Raw genomic sequence first — 19,720 nt, 5'->3', positions numbered from 1 at the left:
GCATAAAAGCACTGACAGCTGGGAGGGCTCCTCACACCACAAATACTAGCTCTTTGCTCTCCTTCTGCCTTTCTGAGTGCAGAAGCACTTGCTGGGGAACATCAGGCTGGGAGAGGACAGCATCTCAGCAGGGATCCAAGCAGATAAGTCCATCTGTGCACTAACCTGGGAATGGCTCATTGCCAAAGGCATCTCAGCTTACCTTCACTGGTCACTCCTTCTTCCAGTTCATCTCCTTTCTGCAATTGGAACAAAAAGTGGTGTGAACACCCAGGCAGCACTTGACCATCACTATTATCCTCTACACACGTTTAAATGCAACCAGACAAGTTTCCACCATTTGTTTCCACACTAACTGTTTGAGCAGGACCTGGGGAATGGCACGACTCCCACTTGGGGAGGCCAGTGGTGACAGACATGTCACTGCACTGCAGAGCACGAGCACAAGCTCTGGAGATGCTTCTGAGGATTGCTGGTGGATAACTAAACTCTCCTTGCTGGATCCAAATGGCAACCCAGTGCTGCTCCCACTTCAGACAGCAGGCCTAGTCAAAAAGTCACCCATCCAAGTCACACAAACACTGTACAAGATGCCACCTTTCATCACTTTCAAAAGTCAGGGCTGCAGTTTGCATTGTGCCTTAAATAAAATGCAGTTTCAGCTGAAAAGGACACATGCTGCAAAACAGTTTGGGGCCAACATGTCTCCTGTGGGAATTAATTTTAGATTTCATACAAAAATAAAGCAGCTTTCCTGGCGTTGGTGCTGTACAAAGACAAGAGTAGGTAGGGCTGGACGGGGGACACTGATGGGCAGTTGGTGTCTGTCCATGGGATAGAGATGCTGGGATGCCAGGAGGGCAGAGCATGGACAGCAGCTGTGTGCATTTCAACATGGGAATTTCCAACAGTGCTTTAATAGGGAAACTGAAAGTCCAAGGATGCAGCATCCTTGTCAATCAAGTGTTAAAAACGGCTGAAGACACTACTTGAAAACCTCATGTTGAACCTGCTTTGAAAAAGAAAAGTGTTTGCCTGTGCTCTGGCTTCTCCAGCAGGAGAGTGGAAACGTACTGCTTGGCCTCACAGAGGTTTCTAAATGCCATCTCACAGGTCCAAGCTTCCTGCTGCCCAGACAGCAGGCACTGCTTCCCATGCAGAGGTACTGCCTGTTCCCGTGCACCCCAGAATGGGTCAGGAAGTCAGTCCCTGGGAGGTAACCCAACCTGTAACTTCCTTGTCTGGGAAGGAGTGAGTTGAAATGAACCCTGGACAAAAAGAGAAGGGGGGAAGCCAGAGTGCAAAACAAAAACCCAGTGTAAACTTTTCCAGAGGGATCTCTGTGCTTCACCCACACATGGTCAGGATGGGGACCCAGGTGCTAGGGAGAAGGGGACCCACAGCATGTGAGATCCCTGGTTTTGCTCAGGCATTTACACTGCCCTGCTTTGCTATTTCTGAGCAAGACTCTCTAGGGGATGACTGATGTCCAGAGCTACCTTGAGATCTATCCGTAAGATCTTCTCTCCTGCTAAATTAATTTCAATGGCAAAGACAAAAGTTTATTGTTTAAGCAGAGGGGACATGCTACATTTACTGTATTTCTTTAACAAAATGGGGCCAGTTTGTAACTAAATTTGAAAATGACTGCCTGTACCAAGGCCTGAAAAAAACTACCTGCAGCTGGAAACCAGTGACATTTCAAAGACAGCCACTCAGGCTGCCAAACTCAAATACTGAAACCCAGAATCTGTTTAAGCACTTCAGGTGGCTTTGGAGAGCTGGAGCATTTTCCTCCTCTCAGTAGTGGGCTCCTCTGTTGCTGGATCAGCACTAGCAGAGCCAGGGATTGGAGTCTGAACCTTGCAGTTCCCAGCTAGGAGCCAAGCAGGCAGCAGCCAGGGGAGACCTTCAGGAGCAGGGAATTATCTAGGGACAATCTCTGAAGTTGGAGGAATGGAAGAAAATGATCCTTAGGGATATGGTGACCACAAGGAAACAGTTCAGTTCACTAAAGCCATGTTTTCTTTTACAGTCTGAAACACAACCCACCACTCATCCCCAAAATGCACTTGGTTAATTTGGGTCAGATGCTTACATGAAAAAAAAGAGACTGGAATAAATATGTACTGGCTGCCCCACTGCTGAAACCAAATGTGTGTTGACACAGCAAAACAAACTCCAGAACAAAGGACAAGCTACTTTTAGTTCTATGTTTTTTGTTTGTTTGTTTAATAATTACCAGACAATAATCATTTAGGAGAAACTGAAAGTTATAAACATTGAAGAAAGTCTGTTATAAATTTTTATTATTACCATTATGAAACATGTCAAGACTGCTTGCCAATTTAACAAAGACATGTCAGCTTGAAAGGAATCTAAGCCCTGATCCAGCATCTCTTAAAAGCATGCCTCAATGTAAGCATGAACTTAGATCCTGTCAGAGCTACTGCAGCTTTAAATATGTGCTTTTAAGTCTGGTGAAGAACACAGGGAAAACTCCAGCACATGTTTAAATGCTTTCCTACAGGGGACCAGAACCACATGCTATTCTGTGAGGTTAACGTGGAGAAGTGAAAATAACTCAGAAGAAAACATTTTGGTTGAATTGTTGAACACAACCCTATCTCCACCTGCTCAGACATTCCCTTCAGAGGGAAATAAGCTGGATGATTGGGAAGTTCCACTGCCCCCCGTTAGGAGAGGTACCAGTAACTCAGCAATGCATTGAAAGTACAAGTGCTACTACTGCCCGGGTGAAAAATGAAAATATAAAGAGTCTCACCAAGTCGGTACTGAGCCACTCCTCAATGTCATCCATGACAGAGGACTGTGCAACAGGGATCTAGGGAGTGCAGCGAGAGAACAGCAAGGCAGGCAAAAACCAAAACACATCCACAATCATGGCCACAGAGCGATGGAAAACGCCAGAAATAAGATTAAAAACAAAACAAAAAAACAAAGATGTAAGATGTGCTGGAAAGGGAAAAAAAAAAAAAGGCAACAAAATATAAATGGCATTTCAAATAAAGAAACATTTGGGAAGGAAATTATGAACAACAAGGCTAGGAAAAAAACAAACCAAAAACAGGAGAAAGATTATGGGGAATGATGTGACTTGATGCCAGTGTAAGATGGGTAACTTCTCGACCACACATTAAAACCATCAAGATGGGATGATGGTTCTAATCGTGATCGTGAAAAGCTTTTAAGGGTAGAATACTGGATATCAGTTAAGTTTTGGAATGTTACATTAACACTTTGGTTTTTTTGGGTTTTTTTTAATGGGTATTAGCCATGGTGAAGGGTTAGGGAAAAAAAAGGGGCTCAAAGTCTTTGGGCAACGCTCCTCTGAAAACAGTTTGATCTCTGCAGGTGGAGGCAGCCAGAGCCCAGGGAACAGTCTTGTTTCCTTCCCCGTCCTCCTCCCCCCACACCACCGAGCCTTGGCAAGCCTCAGCACACCAGTTTAAAGCAAAACTGTCCTGGTTCCCCAGCCCTACTCCCCTGCCAAAGGTGAGCCTTTTGTAGCAGAACCCAACGTGGGCCAAAGCATGGACTCTCAGAGGTGAAGGTGAGGAGGAGGATGGGGCCAAATCTCCTGGCACAGGCAGAGGAGCAGAGCACTGCACACACTCCTCCTGGCTCCAGCTGCCTCGCAGTGCTGCAGCAGTGCTCCTCAGAGCCTGCCCCTAGGCCTCCAGGGATGATTTAACAAAAACTCAGGGCAGGTTTGTCTCTCCTCCTGCCAGAAAACCACCCGCCTCACGCTGTGTGGTGGCGAGAGCCGCGCGCTGCGGCGCAGCTGCTTCACGGGAACTGGGTCAGCGCTGGGAAATTACTGTGTTATTAGGTGTAGAATTTCCTGACTTAACTACACGGCTTCAATACAATAGAGGGCTGCAGAAGTAAACAGGAAAACGCCACAATAGATCTCATAAGGACGACCTGAAAAACACTTGGAGAGCAATGTCAGGCAGGCGGGTTGCAGGTCAGAGCATGACAGCAGGACCCGGCAGTGCCAGAGAGACTCTCCTAGGAAAAGGAGGTGTCAGGGGTTGTCCACAGCTTTGTCTGAAACCTCTTATGAGAAGAAGAACTGACAGAGGCTTTGCAGACAGGAGATGTAGCTTTCTGATGAACTTCTCATGGAGGAAGGCAGACACACACTTAATTACAGAGGCAGCAGCACAGGCTGACACTGTTCAGCTGAGCTTCTCAAGAGTTCTTCATTCCAATCGAGCAGCCCTTTACACTGAGGAGGCCAGTGAAGCCCTTGTTTGAGGTGATGAAGTCTGCCCAGGTGGGTTACTTGTGTCAAAGAACTGGAAACTCAGTGTTCAATCCAAAGCATCTCCCTCCAAGAGAGGCACTGGGAAGATGGCTTGGCTCCCACTCTGCAGGTTGCTGGACAAACTGCATGTGACAGATCCAAGAAGGGTCAGAGATCCAAACTGTCATTTTGCCTGCAGCTAATACATGGAGATACCAAACAGAAAATAAGTTCCTTTGGAATGGGTCAAATTTAGGGTAAGTGCCCCTTTTTAATTTCCTGAGAGATGAATTACATATGCTACCACAGTGTGCCAAAGCTGCTGTGAGCTGGCCCAGATGGCCAGTAAGGAGAGGAGGGCTCTGTAGACATCTTCCAACATGTTCCTTCCCAAGGACAAGTTGCATCTTGTAGAACTGGCTTGTTAGTTTAACAGCTTTGGAAAATACTGGCTTTAGAGACACGAAGCAGTGGATTTATACAGCCTATAGCAACCTTAAAACCCATGACAGAAGTTTCACTGCTGTCTCTCCTGTCTAACTTAACACTGCACACAGTAAGTAATGCTTTGGAAGGTGTAGACTTCAGAGCTGTTGGCTAGTTTGCAGCTCAGAAAGGTACTTATATTTCTTTAAGGATAAGAAAATCTGTATGGAGAGGGGGAAAAGAGCAGGGTTGTTTCACTTTTCTGTGAATAAAATAAGAGCAGCTGTTCTAAAAAGCATAGTACTGGTAGTGGTACTGCAGTCCCTGTGCTAGGAGGAGGAGCAATGCAAATCTTGGTTATCCTGAAAACACAAGGCGGGACTGAGCAAGTAAAGAGTTCCTGGGAACTGCAGGACTCAAGTTTTCAGGATTCCTGGAAGAGCAGCTCAGCTGTAAGGAGTTTTGTAAGATTTACAAAGAGGGAAAAAATTTTAAAATAAAAATTAAAAAAAAGGATTCCTACTTTCAGATAGACCTACTTCATATAACAAACAAACAAAAACCTCTGAAGTGCAAGGACACTTCTCACAGGTCATATTTAAGAATCAGAGAGAGCTGTAAGATAAACATTAGAGCATGTCAGCTGCTTGCTGTTCAGCACTGACCTTTGAAAAAGCTTCCCCCACCTTCCAGAAGCACCCAGGGTTTGTATCTATCATTCCTTCCACACTCAAACTTTCAGTCTCCTTTCCTCAGACTCTAAGCCCCATTTTCCCCATAAAACATGGGTTAAATATATCAGGTTTAATTTGTTCAAGAATGAAGGAGGGGTGAAAACTCTCAAGAGTAACTGGAAGTTTCAAAATATTTTAACTATAACATTGTACCATTTCTATTGCATTTGAAACTGACCACACACAGAAGTTTGTTTTTTGCCAGTCTGCGTGTTTGGCAAGTCTCCATCTTCCAGAAGCCTGAAATTGAAGAATGTGGAGGGAAGTTTTGTTAAAACTAATCCCCTAAAACACAACAGAAGCCATTTAAAAATAAAGTAGCTACTTTACACATTAAAAAACCCAGCAGTTCCTGGGAACAAACAGCAGTGGCAGCCACAGACTACATGGTAATGGCTCCAGAATGGGACACCTTCTTGTTAATACTCTGGTTATGCAAACATACACGGTCTAGTGAAGCTCCGAGTCTTGGCAAGACAGCTCCCTAGATAGTCAGGGTTGGCTGCAGGAGCTGTTTTTATGATAATGTGATTTCTTTTAAAAAAGAAACTCGCTCAAAGTAAATGGAAATTAAGTCACCAAATATTTGTGGGCACTTTAAGTAACTGACTTGAATTAAAAGTTTGGCTTATTGTTCAAAATTTTTTTTTATAGTCTTTGGAAAATCCTACAGATGGGATCATCTCTACAGTCCTGAAAGGGAAATGGAAAAGGAGGGCTGGGAGAACAGAAGCAAGAATTCAACCCCACAGAGCACACAAGGATCTGGAATTCAATTTCAGACTTAGGTAAGTTAGATTGTGTTGGTGTTCTCACCAGCAATCAAAAGCCAAGGAGCATTGCCAATACATTTCTTTAGAAGTCATAAAATCCAATATTCTACCCTTAAAAAGACAGCTGAGGTTATTATTATCACATTTTATTTCTATTAAAAATGATCCCACTGGAAAAGAAGCAGGTATGAAATGACAATTCAGGTCTCTAGGTGAGCTCATTAATGTTCTTAAAATGTTTAACAAGGTTCATGCTAATTGTTGCTAGACTAATGTCTTGTAGAAGCTTAGTTAATTCCACTTCTTTCTAGATGTTTAACCAAACTGACACTAATACTTGGTTAGCTGCTACTCATTCCCTCCCCATTAGTAAGCACTAGTAAAGAAAGGTCTGTCATTCCTATGGCAGCAGAACTAGAGCACTAACTGGCACCACTAGCAATCTACTCCAGCTTCCTATCACAATGTAACCATCTATTTAAAGCTGCTGTGGTCTCGAAATAGTTGCCTGGCCTCAATATTAGAACACATTTGACTTTACAGGTAAGGATTTGATTAGCTACTTGATTACTTCTAACTGTGTTTACACATTGCATAGATGGGGAAGGCAAGAGCTGAGGTGCAGCGTGTTCCCTAACACAGCCTGTTGTGCCCGTACAACAACCGGCCAGTCTGGATCCCATGGGCACCTCCAGACATCCAAAGCCTTTGTTCCCATGAGGGAATCACACTGTCCATGGAGAACACTCAAAAAAAAATGCTATGGCTGGACAGCAAATGAAACCCATGTGGTCTTCAGAGCAAGGGAACACGCCTACCTGCCTTCAAAAGGGAGAGGGGTCCTACCCCAGGGAAGAAATGAGATGTTCACACATCTGTTTCTCAGTTTGCCCATAATTCACATCAGTCTTCAAGCAGATAACATAGTTCCATAGTCTTATGTCACCCAAGTCATTGCCAAATCTTAGATCCTATCCCTCTCTTAAAAGCAGACATGGCAGCATCCCATCTTGTTACTAATTCACATCTCAGCAAAGGTTTAATTTCATCTTTACTCACGTATCTTTATGACAGAGAGGAATTTCCTCTTGAGCCAGACATGCTGCTGCTGATCAGAATGCCATGCTGAAAGCTGTTGGTAGCCCTTTCTGTGAATTCTGGTTCAGTTTCATTCCTCCCCTGCCACTGTCCCAAATAACATCTGCCCTGACGTGGTGGCTTAAGCAACACCTGTTCCTCACTTTCACAACAAACATTCTCTTGGCATGTGAGTGGGGTGATAGATTCTAACACATTAGTAGATGAATATACAAATCCCAATTGCTGCCCAAGCCCAGGCACAAGGAACTGGAATTATCTGCAATAAAAAGTGGTGGCCTTAGGCTTAAATCTGTGCTTTAGAGCTGCTAACACAGACCCTGCACAACACCTGTGTGGCCTAACTTCCAAAATGCCAGATCTGGCACTGCAGACAGATCCAGTACCAGAACAGCTCAACCAACATCCCTAAGCCACACTGAACCAGGGACATTTTCTGCAAGTATCGTTTTGTCTACAGTCATTCTGTAGGCATAGCTGGAATGGATAAAGGTGTGGTTTGTGTCTCCACAGTCCTGGCACCATCCTGCCAGCAGAACTGAGCTGTAGATGAAGCTGAAACAGAAATAACACTGCCAGATTCACTGGGAGAGTGCCTGGGGAGCCCTGAATGAGCCTCCCCCTGCAAAGGTGTGTTGGGTGAACTGGGATGCGGGGAAACGGGACTGGGAAGCACTCAAGCCTAAGCTTAGAACTATCACAGCTTGGAAAGAACAACGTCAGGTCATGAGGGATGTGGATACCACTCTGGCAGGTGGAGAAGACCCTGTTGGTGGTCTCAATGTTGTACAGGCACAGGTCCCAGCAATGTCAGCTCAACCCTCTTTCCATCCTCATCTTGTAGGTGCCAATTTCTTTCCCTCCTCATCTTGTAGGTACAAAAAGCTACCAGAGCACATGCACATAGAGCTCATACCTGGGACACTAGTTATTCCACTGGCATTGCAAATGCTACAAGGTCATATTAATAAATACAGTTAAGAACTACAACCAGGTAAGAGAGAAACTGAGTTAATGATTAGTTTAGTTTTATTTTAGGTATTTCTCTCTTATATTTAGCATACAAACAAGGTGACAGACTTGCAGGAGCAGCAACTGGCTGGAGAGCCAGATTCCCTTCCCTCCCCAAATCCATATGTCTCCATGAATGCTGCAGTATCCTTTTTCCAGACTGAATAACCACAAGCCAAGGAAGGAAAATTGTGTTTGTTTTTTTTAATAAAGCAGTGATGTGAGTGGCGTGAACAGCAGGGATGCTGATTTCATGCTTCCCTGCTCTTGTAAACTGTGGAAAGGCAAAGAAGAGGAACTAACTCAATCACTGGATTATTCATTATGGATGAACATCTAACAGTGGCAGAGCACATCTCTGGTTGCAGCAGAGCCACCAAACTGCAAGAGCCTCTGTAAGCCACAATCAACAGTATCAGAGGCAAAACAAGTGCTGCTCACTCTCTTGGTAGGAGCCTGGGGGCTCTGAGGAGCACTGAAATGAAACTCTAGCTCCCAAGGACAGGTACCTGCACAGCTGGGCTTACCCACTGCTCTGAGCCAGGAGGCACAGAACTGCTGCTGGGTACTTGCACAGGCAGAAATGACCATATATATATATCTGCACGTGTCCAATCACTGTGCATGCACCAGCCATGCAAACTTCTGCCAAATTCACAAACTGCCCCTCAGAAACAAGCTGGACTAGTCCTAAATTTAGAAGAATAAAAGCAAAGGGTTTCACAGAGTTGGTGCTGGATTTTCTCAACCTTAAACTTCGGGATGTTTCTCTTTTTAAGCACTGGGCAGCTTAGTCTGGAACATTGAAGGCACTCACTGGAGCGAGGCATTCCTTCCTGCTCCATGGGCCTCCTGAGGCCCAGCCCAAAGGGAATTCTGCCCTGCACCTTCCCCGCTTCAGCTGTAGGCAGGAGTCTGCAGTTAGGCCACATCATTGCTACTAATCTCAAACACTTGAAGTGATGGATTACCTTGTCCAAAAATACAAAATTGGTCAAAGAACTTGGTTTTAAGGCATAGCTGAAGCTATTTTTACCCTGATTTCTTGGTCTTCAAGCAACGTTTTGAACTTCACGTTGATGAAGGGCAACTTCAAACAAGGTCAAAATGTGCACAGATTCAGTGATCCTCAGAAGCTTGATTTTATCAGAACACTGGCATCACTAGACATGGGAATTCATTCCTTAAAGCCAAACTCACTATTGTACCTTTTGGAGTCTGAATCCTAATGCCAGTGGGGTGAAAGATGTCAAGCTCGGGTAGCAGGTCTCCCATTCCCTTCCTTTTATATAGAACTATCCCTATATTACTCAATTCAATTATGTAAATATCCTACAACTTCTGTATGTTTATTCCAGACCTAGAAGTTAAGGACTAGCAGAACAGGCTGCTTTAAGGGCACAGAGAAAGTGTCTTCTTTATGAACAAGATCCATGAGACTTGTGTTTATCCCTTGAAAAGTGGATACTGCATAAATAAATCAAGACAGTATAAGGAACCAATTGGATCCCCAGGCCTCTTCTGAAGGTGATGTGGGATCCTACAAATGATTCAGTTGGTTGCAGGCCTTTGTGCTGTATAAACCAGAAACTGGTGGAAATCTTTCCCTTTGCCCCAGGTAATGATGTAGGTGGGAATAAACTCCTTGTACTGTCTGATTTCAAGTGGTTCAGTAGGGCAGGACAAGAGGTGAATGGAGGATGGTTATTCTAGGTAAAGGGACTGGGGTGGGCAGCAGGAATTGCTTCACTGGTGAAGTCCTCACCATTCCTTGTGTAATTAGCCACTTGTCTATGGGCTCCATGTCTGAGTTCCCACCTTTACCTCTCCTCTGTGTTGAGAACAGAAAGGTCCATAAAGAGAGAAACCACAGCAACAACCCGTGACAAAGTAATATAACAGCAGCAAATTAAACACTTCACATACACATTCACACACATAGAGTTGCCTGTGGCAGCTTCTGGCAGCAGCTCCATCCCCCTCTGCTGCCTGTCAGCTCTGTCCATGGGTGGACAGACCTCACCCCGACCTCTGCACTTCCTACAGACAGTTCACAGAATTTTAGCACTTCCTCCATGCTGGCATTAAAAAACAAACATAAAAATCACTGGCTAGAAGTGAGGCTGATGTTTGTCACCTTCTTAGAAGAAAAGAAAGTGTAGGCCCGACAACCTGCTAAAGTCAGACTTCTCTGGAAACGCTGGGGTAACGTGCTGTGGAGCTTCCCTTGTTCCTGACACTGCAGGTTGCAGCACACCCTACTTACCTCCTTGACCTCAGCAGACAAACTCTGCCTCAACTCCTAACGATGGCACTGAGCAGGAGGGTCAGTTTGCTGCAGTGTTCTGGCAGCCTTTCAACCTGCCCCTCCCCAAGAGCAGTTGAGGTTAAAAGGACAGGCAATGCGTCCCGTTCCTCTGGGCAGGTTGCAGGCTGCGCAAACAGCAACACAAAGACTCCCCAGATGGCTCCTTGTCCTTTAGCATCCCATCCCTGAGCCAGGGCCTGGATGCAGAGTCATCTCTAGCTCTGGAGGGGCTTGCTCAGGACCAACAGAGCACAGTGGTTCCAGTTCACCAGCCCTGTCAGAGCTGGGTTGGCTCAGAGAGGCACCACCGTGCTTAGGTACCCCATCCAGATACCTGGATAGGTGGGATTCCTCTGCTGTCCCCATTGCCACAGATAATGGGGAATCAGCTGTAATCTTTTATGTCTCATTTCAGCACTTGTGGTGAGGGGGGGGGACGGAAATGGGAAAAACATTCCACCTTCATCTATCTGTGTAACATTAGAGAATTGTTTCTTGGACACTTCTCCTCCCAGTCGTGATCACGCAACAACTCTGTGGCAACAAAAGCAATTCCCAACATGGAAAAGCAATATTAAGAAAACAGTGTATTTTTAGCTCGTCTTGTTTCCAGCTGCTAAATCATATTACAAGACAGCTAATGCCACGTGACCAGCCCTCTCTCTACAGACCATTCTGAGAATGACTGCATTAGAGACGTCGGATGTGCTGAATTTTACCACTGGACAACTGTGCTGGAACAAGATGTGTGTGAAGAACGTGTTGAGAAGCTTTTGGCTCCTCCCCTAGAGCTGTTCTTAAATTAGCTCTCTACCCAAATTAATGCTTGTCTCTCATTTATGGAGCACTGCCAGGTTTTTTTCCTACACATGCCGAGGCTGGTAACTTTAGGAGAGTTTAATTTTGATTTCCTGTAAGAAGAGAGACACCCACAAGCCTCATGACACTTGACAAAAAGTGGTGTTTACCAATTACTTAAAGACTGCATTTCAAAACAAGCTGCTCTGATGACACGATACAGTCACCAGGACCTTTGAAAAGAGGCTGAAAGTCTCTACAAAGTCTTGGAGCCCAAAGTTCCACAACCTATAATGCATTTGCCCCAAAAAACTTTGACCATCAGATTAGCTCAGACATAGCCCTTTGAACTGACAACACTTGGGGCAGAGCAGCAGCCTTGCTGGTGTGAATGACATGTCACATCGGTGCCTCAAGCAGAACTGGCTGAGAACAAAAGTATTAATACATAAGGACATGACCCCATGGTCACCAGGGGAATACAGCCCCCTTGGCCAGTAGCTAAATGCAAGCCCCTCATGTTTTGTTAGCCAGGAACAAAGGGAAGAATCTCAAACCTTTTCCCAGGTCCTGCCAATAACACAGCCCAGTGACACTGGGGGCTCAAGCTGTCTCACTGACTTTGGGAATTCCTCTCTCACTCCTGCAATGTCCCTCTGCCCCTGCCCCCCTGTGCTTCTCCCTCTCCCTCAGTACTGCTAGCATGAGATTTTGTGGGGCTGAGCTTGAAACTGATGACAGGGATGACCCGGGCTATAAATTACCCTTTTTGCAGGAACAAGCAGATAGATTTGTGGGATGGGGGCAGGCTCTGTAAGAAATCACTGCTGAAACCCTGTTTCCACTGAGCTGTGGCCCAGGCAGGCAGCTGTGATCTGACCCCAGCTGGCTCCAAATACAAATTCTCCCTGGCTCAGAGCACAAGCTGCCAGGCATGCCAGCTGCCCCCAGCGCTCCCATTTCAACTTATGAAAGAACCAGGGCAGGCTCCGCCAAGGCATGGGGAGGGAATTCTCCATGGGGGGAGGTGTGTGCATGCTGCACTGGCTCTGCCATGCTCCCTAGTGGTCAGCACACACCAAGATTAGACTGGGAAAAGGCTCCGCACTTGCTCCGTCATCTAAAAAACTTAACACGCAGCTGAGTAGAAAAGAGCAGGAGAGTTTTAAAGAGCGGGGTGGTAGAAAGAGTTTGAGGGGCAATCTGAACGCTTCTTTCACTTCTGCCTTCACCAAGGTATGCAGGCAAAGCTGGTCAAGCTGGTTCTCTCAAACACATTTCTAGTGTCAGCTGCTGTGAGGTGACAGCACATGGGTCTGTTCTGCCCACACAAGACAGCAGGAGCCTGCCCTGGCACAGGGGGAACAGACTGCAGGCAAGGACAGTTCTGGCAAGGCATGTGAACCCTTCCCAGTCTGCATCATTCCTATCACTGTAACTTGCTCCTGTATCCATGCACTTAGAGCAAAGTCTAGTAGATTAAGACCGCACCAACTTTCATCAGTGAAACCACACCAAACAAATGCACACCAGTGTTTACAAGATATTCCCCACTTATTCTTTCCAGCAGTGATTCCAGTCAAAGAGCTGCCCCCTACCCCAAGGCAAGCTGCAAGAACACAGGAGAATTTACTCCCTATGATTTTGAAGCCTTTTAGGCTGGTCTGCCAAATAGCAGCTCTTTAGAAATCATTACTGAGCAAGTACTTGCTCCTAGATCTCTATTTCAAAATAGCCGGTGCTAGCATCTTGCTGGAATAGACAGAATGAGAAGTCTGGGTGACAGCAGCTGCCTCCAGCTTGGATTCCAGGCAGGGCTTCAGATAACAAAGTGCAGAGCAAGGACCTACCCCTCCTGTGTTCTGTTTTCGCACGTCCAGGGCAGACGCCAGTCCTTTGACAGCCTGGGGATCCTCGTATGTCACACTGAAAGAAAGGAACAAACCACAGAACTAGAAGGAAGTCCAGCAGTCACCCATGCAGAACACATCTGCTACTCTGATTTCATGCCCTGGAAATTAGAAAACCTTTTTTTTTTTTTTTCTTAACAAGACTTCAAGTGCACTAAGTTACTCCAAGAAGAGGAGTGTGCTCTGGATAAAGACCGTTCGTCAGTCTCGGGAAGCACGTGGAAACAAAAAGCCTGGCATTATGGAAGGTGGGCAAATAGGTTACAAGGCATCTTAAGGGTGCCCAAGAGCTGTCAGGGGACTATGAAAAGAGGTTTGGTTACAGATCATGTTCTGCAAAGCTGTGAAGATGACATTTGGAAGCCTGACCTTGATGATTTCATGAGGAGACGCAGACTGGAATACAGATGAAACATAACTGGGCAACTACAATGAAGCAGACAAAGAAATGCACTATTTCTAGAGGTTGGCTTTTTAAAAAGGTTCTTACGTTGCAAAAAGGACATGTAGCAGTTAGGTAACAGAGGCAATAGAGACATTTCTCAGAGCACAGTGGTGAACTGTGAGCTGAAGCAGACACCAGCACCTGCCCGTAGATCAGCCCCTGCTAGGAGCAGCATCCTGGAGCAGGGGGGGCACTTTCTCCCCCAGCCTGGCTTCTTCCAGGCTCCCAGCAGAGCACCCTGAGGCTCTCACCTACACCCATCTTTACTGCCTCACTGCTGCTCCATTTATACAGTGTAGAACCCAAGGAAGATGTAGCAATTCTCCCTTGTGAAATCACAGCCTGATACGTGCACCTCGTTCCACTAGCTCACAGAAGGAGATTGTGGTGCAGTATGAGAAGACCAGTTTCCTGCTTTGTTTAGCACAAGAGACAGAGGGACCTCCATGAGATCTCTCTGCAGTCCTTTCTGACTACACGTTAGGGCTCTCAGCCCAAAATCTCCAGTGGTACCACACACCTCTACAAAAAAAAAAAGTAAAGCATGTCCTCTCAACACAGCCTGCAGCTGAGGCAGCACCAGTATCTCTATGGATAACTGCAAATGAAAGATCCTAATAAATTTGCTGGTGCAGGTTTTCCAGAGCTAGTACATTTTTGGCAATCTGCTAAGGTCTGAACAAAACAATTGAACAACATTTCTTGGTTGGAGACAAGATACTGATGATGTTCTCACTGCTGGCAGCCACTACATCCTCTAGAACCTGAAAACAGAGGGAGGCAAGAAAGAATATATAAAATAAAAACGCCTGAGTGTGTCTTTTATTGAGTATCACCTAACAGGGATCAAAGGATTTCTTAATGAGTGCATAGATATATTTTACATTAAAATTATTTGACCTGTTAAGTGCCCCTGAAAGTTCCAGGTTTGCAGCTCTAGAGATGCAAGCCCTATGCACATAAACAAATGAGGGACAGCAGGGTAGCCAGGCAAGCTGCACTGCCCTGACAGCCTGTGAGAGTCTGACTGCGGGGCCAAAAGGAGAGTTTAACTGGATGGTAATTCTGTTTCCAAGACCTAGATGACAGTAATTCAGTCACCAAAGTAGATTCATGACCTTCAGGTGAAGGACCCTTATGCTCCTGTTTCTCAAACACTGGCTGGGTGGATTGGATGACAAGCCTTTATGAGAGGAAGCATCTGCAGAAGTAAAAGCAAATTCGTTTCCAAGTTTCCAGTGAGCTCATTAACTAAGACAGTCAAATAACATTACTCAGCCAGTCTGCTCTGCCCAGCAGCAGGAACTTCTCCACTTGCTCATACTAATAATGATGAACAGGATAGAGACTGGATTAAAAGTACAAAAACATACACCAAAACCACTTTTTTAGTCTGGAGTCAAGTCAAGAAGTTTCAGATCTACGCCCTTAGAAAACAGCAAAAGCTGTGACTCAAACAGCACCACAGACAAACTCCACATACTTCTTTCGCTGCTCGGCCAAGGAACTGCCTCTTGTCTGTGCAAACATGTCGAAGTCATCACGAGGATTACTGTGCTGTAGAGAGCTGAGTGTGCCACTGACACTGTTTGTACCCAAGTCTGCAACCAGAGACAAGAAAAGTGAACAAATGAAGCAGCAAATGATACTCGAGCAGCGCTACCACAGCTGCACAGCTAGAGAGGAAAGCATTAACAATTCAGGACAGCTTTAGGTATCACCTCTTTAACACTTGCAGCACTGAGCAGAGTCCTGTCCAGAAGAATTTGGAGGCTGCTTGTTGTTAATTTCTTAAACACCAAATGTAGAGATTGTTTTATTCCTCCTGGCAGCACCACATCATGAGTACTCCTCATCGAGAAGCCAGCACTTGGGAATTGGTGTGCACCTGCTGCCAATCCCATCTTGAGATAACTACTATTCACTAACATGGTTCAAAATTTTGGACACTTTGGACATTTGGGATACCAGAATGTTGCCCCTCAGCTATTGACTGTGAAATCAACAGTTTCAAATCAAGAGATAAGATATAGGCACAGTGCTGAAAGAGGTGGAGAACCTTCCATCAAGTCAGGTGATCCTATCAAGCAATCTTTGGTTTGACTTAATGAAGAACACCTAATAGTTTCGTAACACCTTTTATCCAAATATTTAAAATATTATTTGTACAAGGAGAATCAAGAACATTCACCAGACTGATTTCATGGAGAGCTATATCAAAGCAGAAATAAAAGCTTAAATAAAATCATGAACAACAATCTGTGCTTTTTCCTTCAATCTACCCTTTGGTTGGTAAATTCCTGCTTTTGTGCCAGGCAGGTTCCCAGCTGCAGATTGCTACAGTGCAGGGGAGTGGGAAATCCTCCCTAATCCTGTAAGGCACATAACCAAATCTTCCAAAGGCTCCATGGCAACGTTAATCAGGTAGTGGCAAGTCAAAGGGAGCAGAAACTGCCTGACCCACCAGTGAAACTGCTCCTCATAAACCCAAACAACCCACCATGACAGAGGCTTGTACTGGGTGCTCAGGTCAGTCACAGGGACCTCAGCAACCGCTCAGACTTGCTCCCACAATCATACAGCTGGATTGCCTAGCAGCTTCTGCATGCTATTGGAAAGCTCCATGCACTGCAGGTCATCAGAACTGTTCCCACCACGTACTCACCAAGCCCTGCAAGCTGTGAGGAGAGTGAGGATGGGGGGGCTGAGTTTCCAACCATGGGGCTCACTACAGCTGGAGAGCCAGGGCCCAAATCTATTAAGTTATCTTCTGTCACCTCATTCAGTACCTGTTGGGACACAAGAAATACAGCAAGTTACACCTGCCACAGATGACTTCTTGCAGTGAAGCACTAAACACCAAAAAATAACGGGCACTTCCTACAGATCTCTCTCTTGCATTGTCAAATAGATACTATGGCGATGAGTGCAGAATAAAACAGGTCAGTCACCAAAAAAAAAACCACCTCAGTTTGACTACTCAGCATGGCAGGAAACTCCCCTGGAGGTCATGTAGATTTCTTCATATTTTGCTTAAGTGCCTGTGTTCTCCACTTCTTTTAGCACCAGATCTAAGTCAAACTGAATTTGCCACCAATTTCCACATGAGGTATAAACTGTTTTCAGAAGCAACACTTTGTTGTGACTGAAGTTGCAATGCAGGGCCTGTGCTGCTGCTTGCATCACACTGCAGACATGGGAATCAAACAGGCAAAGTAAATAGAGGAAAATGTTAGAAGAATGCAGAATAGAAAATGTAACAGCCCCACATATTAATTAATCATGAACTCAGATCCTGAACACTATAAACCAACTAGAAAATAGTTTTGATTGAAAGAATAATTAGAACTGTAAGGCGATGAAGAAAGGTTCCTAAATTATGAGTGGCATGAAGAAAATTACCCTGAACAGCTGTACTGTAAGGCACAGTGAAAAATAATTAATTGGGCCAAATAAAAAATCATTAAGTGACTTGATCAAATATAAGTGAAGCATTTATCATATACACATACACATATAAAAATGTAAAAATGTGTAGTTAAACTCTCTGCTTAAGGACACTGTGAATGCCTAAAGTCTGCATGGACTCAAAAGCAATCAAAAACAGTTAACAGAGGAAAGAAACCCTCTCAGGGATTGTAAACACAGAGATGTTTTAGTGTGTCTTTCTGACCTAAAAGTTGTCACTTGAGGTTTACTACAGTCATATGCTCTGTCCTTGGTATCTGCTGCTAGCCATGACAAGCAGGACATGGGACTGGACAAATAAGAAGTCTGATCCCAGTGGTCTCAGTAGGGCTGGATGGTGAAGTTGCTGTCACCACAGCTGCAGGTAGGTACTTACTCCATTGCTGACATTTTGTGTTGAACGTCCCGATCTGTAGCGCTCAAACCTGTTTAGAAAAAACAAAAATACAACACAGACTATCAAAGTCAGCAATAAACAATGAAAAACACACGTTTATATCAAAGTCATGACATGCTTGCCACTGAACTTAGTTTTCCGTGGTTCAAGAGGTAGCCCTGAAAGCTTTAACTCCAAGCTAGGACAAAGGGAGGATAGTTACAGAAGTTGCCTTCTTGGCAAAGGTGGGTATGAAGTTGACTCATTTGATCTTGCAGCACACATGTGTCTGAAAAACACTGTAGGATTTGTCTTTGGCTTGTCTTTGGCTTTTTTTTTTTTTTTTTCTCCTCATTAAGTGCTTTGTGACAGACTATTCTATTAGTCAAGGGACAGGGGGAACGGCAGCCAGTCAGCAGCTCCCAGCTAAATAAACTGAGCACTACAGCAAGTCTCCCTCCCACTTAACAGCTCCCTCTTGCTGCAATACATGTAAATTAGGAGCCATATGTGTGCTTGCACAGCCCTGCCCAGGCAGCACATGGCAAGAGAAACAATCATTAACAGATTCACATCTTAAAATATTCTGGGTCAGCTCAAAGATCATCAGAGTTAATGTTCAAATAGGCTGGTACTTTCCACAAATGAAAGTAATGACGTTGGATAAAAAAATTCCCATACCTTTTAGGGGAAGAATTCTGGTTAGTTAAGATCTGGTCTCTTTTGTCCTCCTTCCCCAAGTAGCTGTGCATCTGGGGCTGCAAATCTAAACCCAGCTTTCATGAACCTAAAAAAGCAGGGGGAACTACTTCCTCCCAAGCCCTGCTGGAGGTCAGTTCCATCTCCTTCCTTACCAGGAAAAGCACTATGATTTCTCTGGACTTAGAGTTTTTTCCTTGTTTAAAAGTAGTTTCAGATGTAACCTCTCTTTTCAGTCAAACCCCATGATAAAGCTTGTGGGTTTCCTCCCAGATGGACAAAATACAACAGGGAACCTCAAGCAAACAAAAATGTTTTCTTAAATGTAATAGAGGAAACTTACAAGGCAGCAAAAACAAATTAAGGCTTGAATTTCAATTTTAGGAAATTGTGGGTGTCTACTATTACTGGAAATCCAGCTCCCTTAGCTGGAAACCCAAGACACCTCCCACCTCATATTTCTCACCAAAAAGGCTTATGAACCACATGTTCATTTACATCCAAAGCTTCACAGGGAAGGCCAGAGATCCTGCTTGAGTCCCTGCCAGAGCTCAGTACCTATACCAGAAATCAGCATGATGAATGTGGAGCTTTTGAACAGCAGAGGAGGAACTGGAATGTATTGGAAGGGTCAGGCCAGAGCAGCTATTCCAGCACAAACAGCTTGTTGACATCACCCAGCTCACCTTGCAGTGCATAATGCCTACAAATACATTAGCCCCAGTCATCAAAGCCACAGCTGGAGGAAAATAGAAAAAATATTAAGGGTGACCAGACTAAACCTCATGCCACTTGTAGAATCATGCTCGTGCATGGAACACACACCATTTCACAGAAAAAGGCAGCACTTGTTTAAAAGTTGCCCCCATCTCCTGTGAACAATTAAATCAAAGATAAAAATCGAGGCAGCTGAGGCTGCTCTCCAGCCTTTGCTGTGACAGCAGAGATTCACAGATCTAGAGTCTAATTTATTTTTAAAGGCTTGAGAAACAAAGCCCTGTGCTGAGAGCAAGGAACAAAGGGTACTTTTCAGTGCCTCACTCCCCAGGCCTGTCATTAAGGGGAAGATTAAACTTTCCCAAGACTGCGTATCACGTGTCACCTACTGCAGCAGATGTGGCTGACAGCGCCTTTGTCTGACATGTCCCAAGCCCTGTGACCCAAGTCCCACCCCGGGGGGATGATTCTTGCAGACCACCTCTTCAAAACCTCAGCTCTGCACAAGACAAGCTTTTTTTCAAATCTTAAGGGTTACATAAAAACAAAACCCTTACATGCGTGAAGATCACACCCACCTTAGGCTGCTCCTCTTGCACCAGCACTGGAGCTAGAAAGCTCAGACATCAGAAGGCAGAGAGAGCTCACAGGAGCCTCCCCAAGCCAGGAAGCAGCACAAGCACT

At 45.0% G+C, this 19,720-nt stretch overlaps 1 protein-coding gene across 2 annotated transcripts in view; it reads right to left on the bottom strand.

Moving 5' to 3' along the window:
* Positions 1–19,720, bottom strand: part of TOM1L2 (target of myb1-like 2 (chicken)) — a 38,300-nt gene that overhangs the window by 1,235 nt on the left and 17,345 nt on the right. Inside the window, exons 7-13 of one of the 2 annotated variants that reach the window (XM_010003566.1) lie at positions 17,621–17,669; positions 16,442–16,565; positions 15,260–15,377; positions 13,274–13,347; positions 10,081–10,169; positions 2,786–2,845; positions 203–239 (exon numbers count right to left, since the gene is read on the bottom strand). In XM_010003566.1, coding sequence (XP_010001868.1) covers positions 203–239; positions 2,786–2,845; positions 10,081–10,169; positions 13,274–13,347; positions 15,260–15,377; positions 16,442–16,565; positions 17,621–17,669 — 551 coding nt within the window. Of the gene's footprint in view, positions 1–202; positions 240–2,785; positions 2,846–10,080; positions 10,170–13,271; positions 13,348–15,259; positions 15,378–16,441; positions 16,566–17,620; positions 17,670–19,720 lie in introns of both variants that reach the window. The other variant, XM_010003565.1, reaches the window with a different exon arrangement.

This window comes from Chaetura pelagica, unplaced genomic scaffold (assembly GCF_000747805.2).
Source record: "Chaetura pelagica isolate M959 unplaced genomic scaffold, ChaPel_1.0 scaffold408, whole genome shotgun sequence".
Lineage (NCBI taxonomy): Eukaryota > Metazoa > Chordata > Aves > Apodiformes > Apodidae > Chaetura > Chaetura pelagica.
This window is presented reverse-complemented; position numbering and strand designations above follow the sequence as displayed.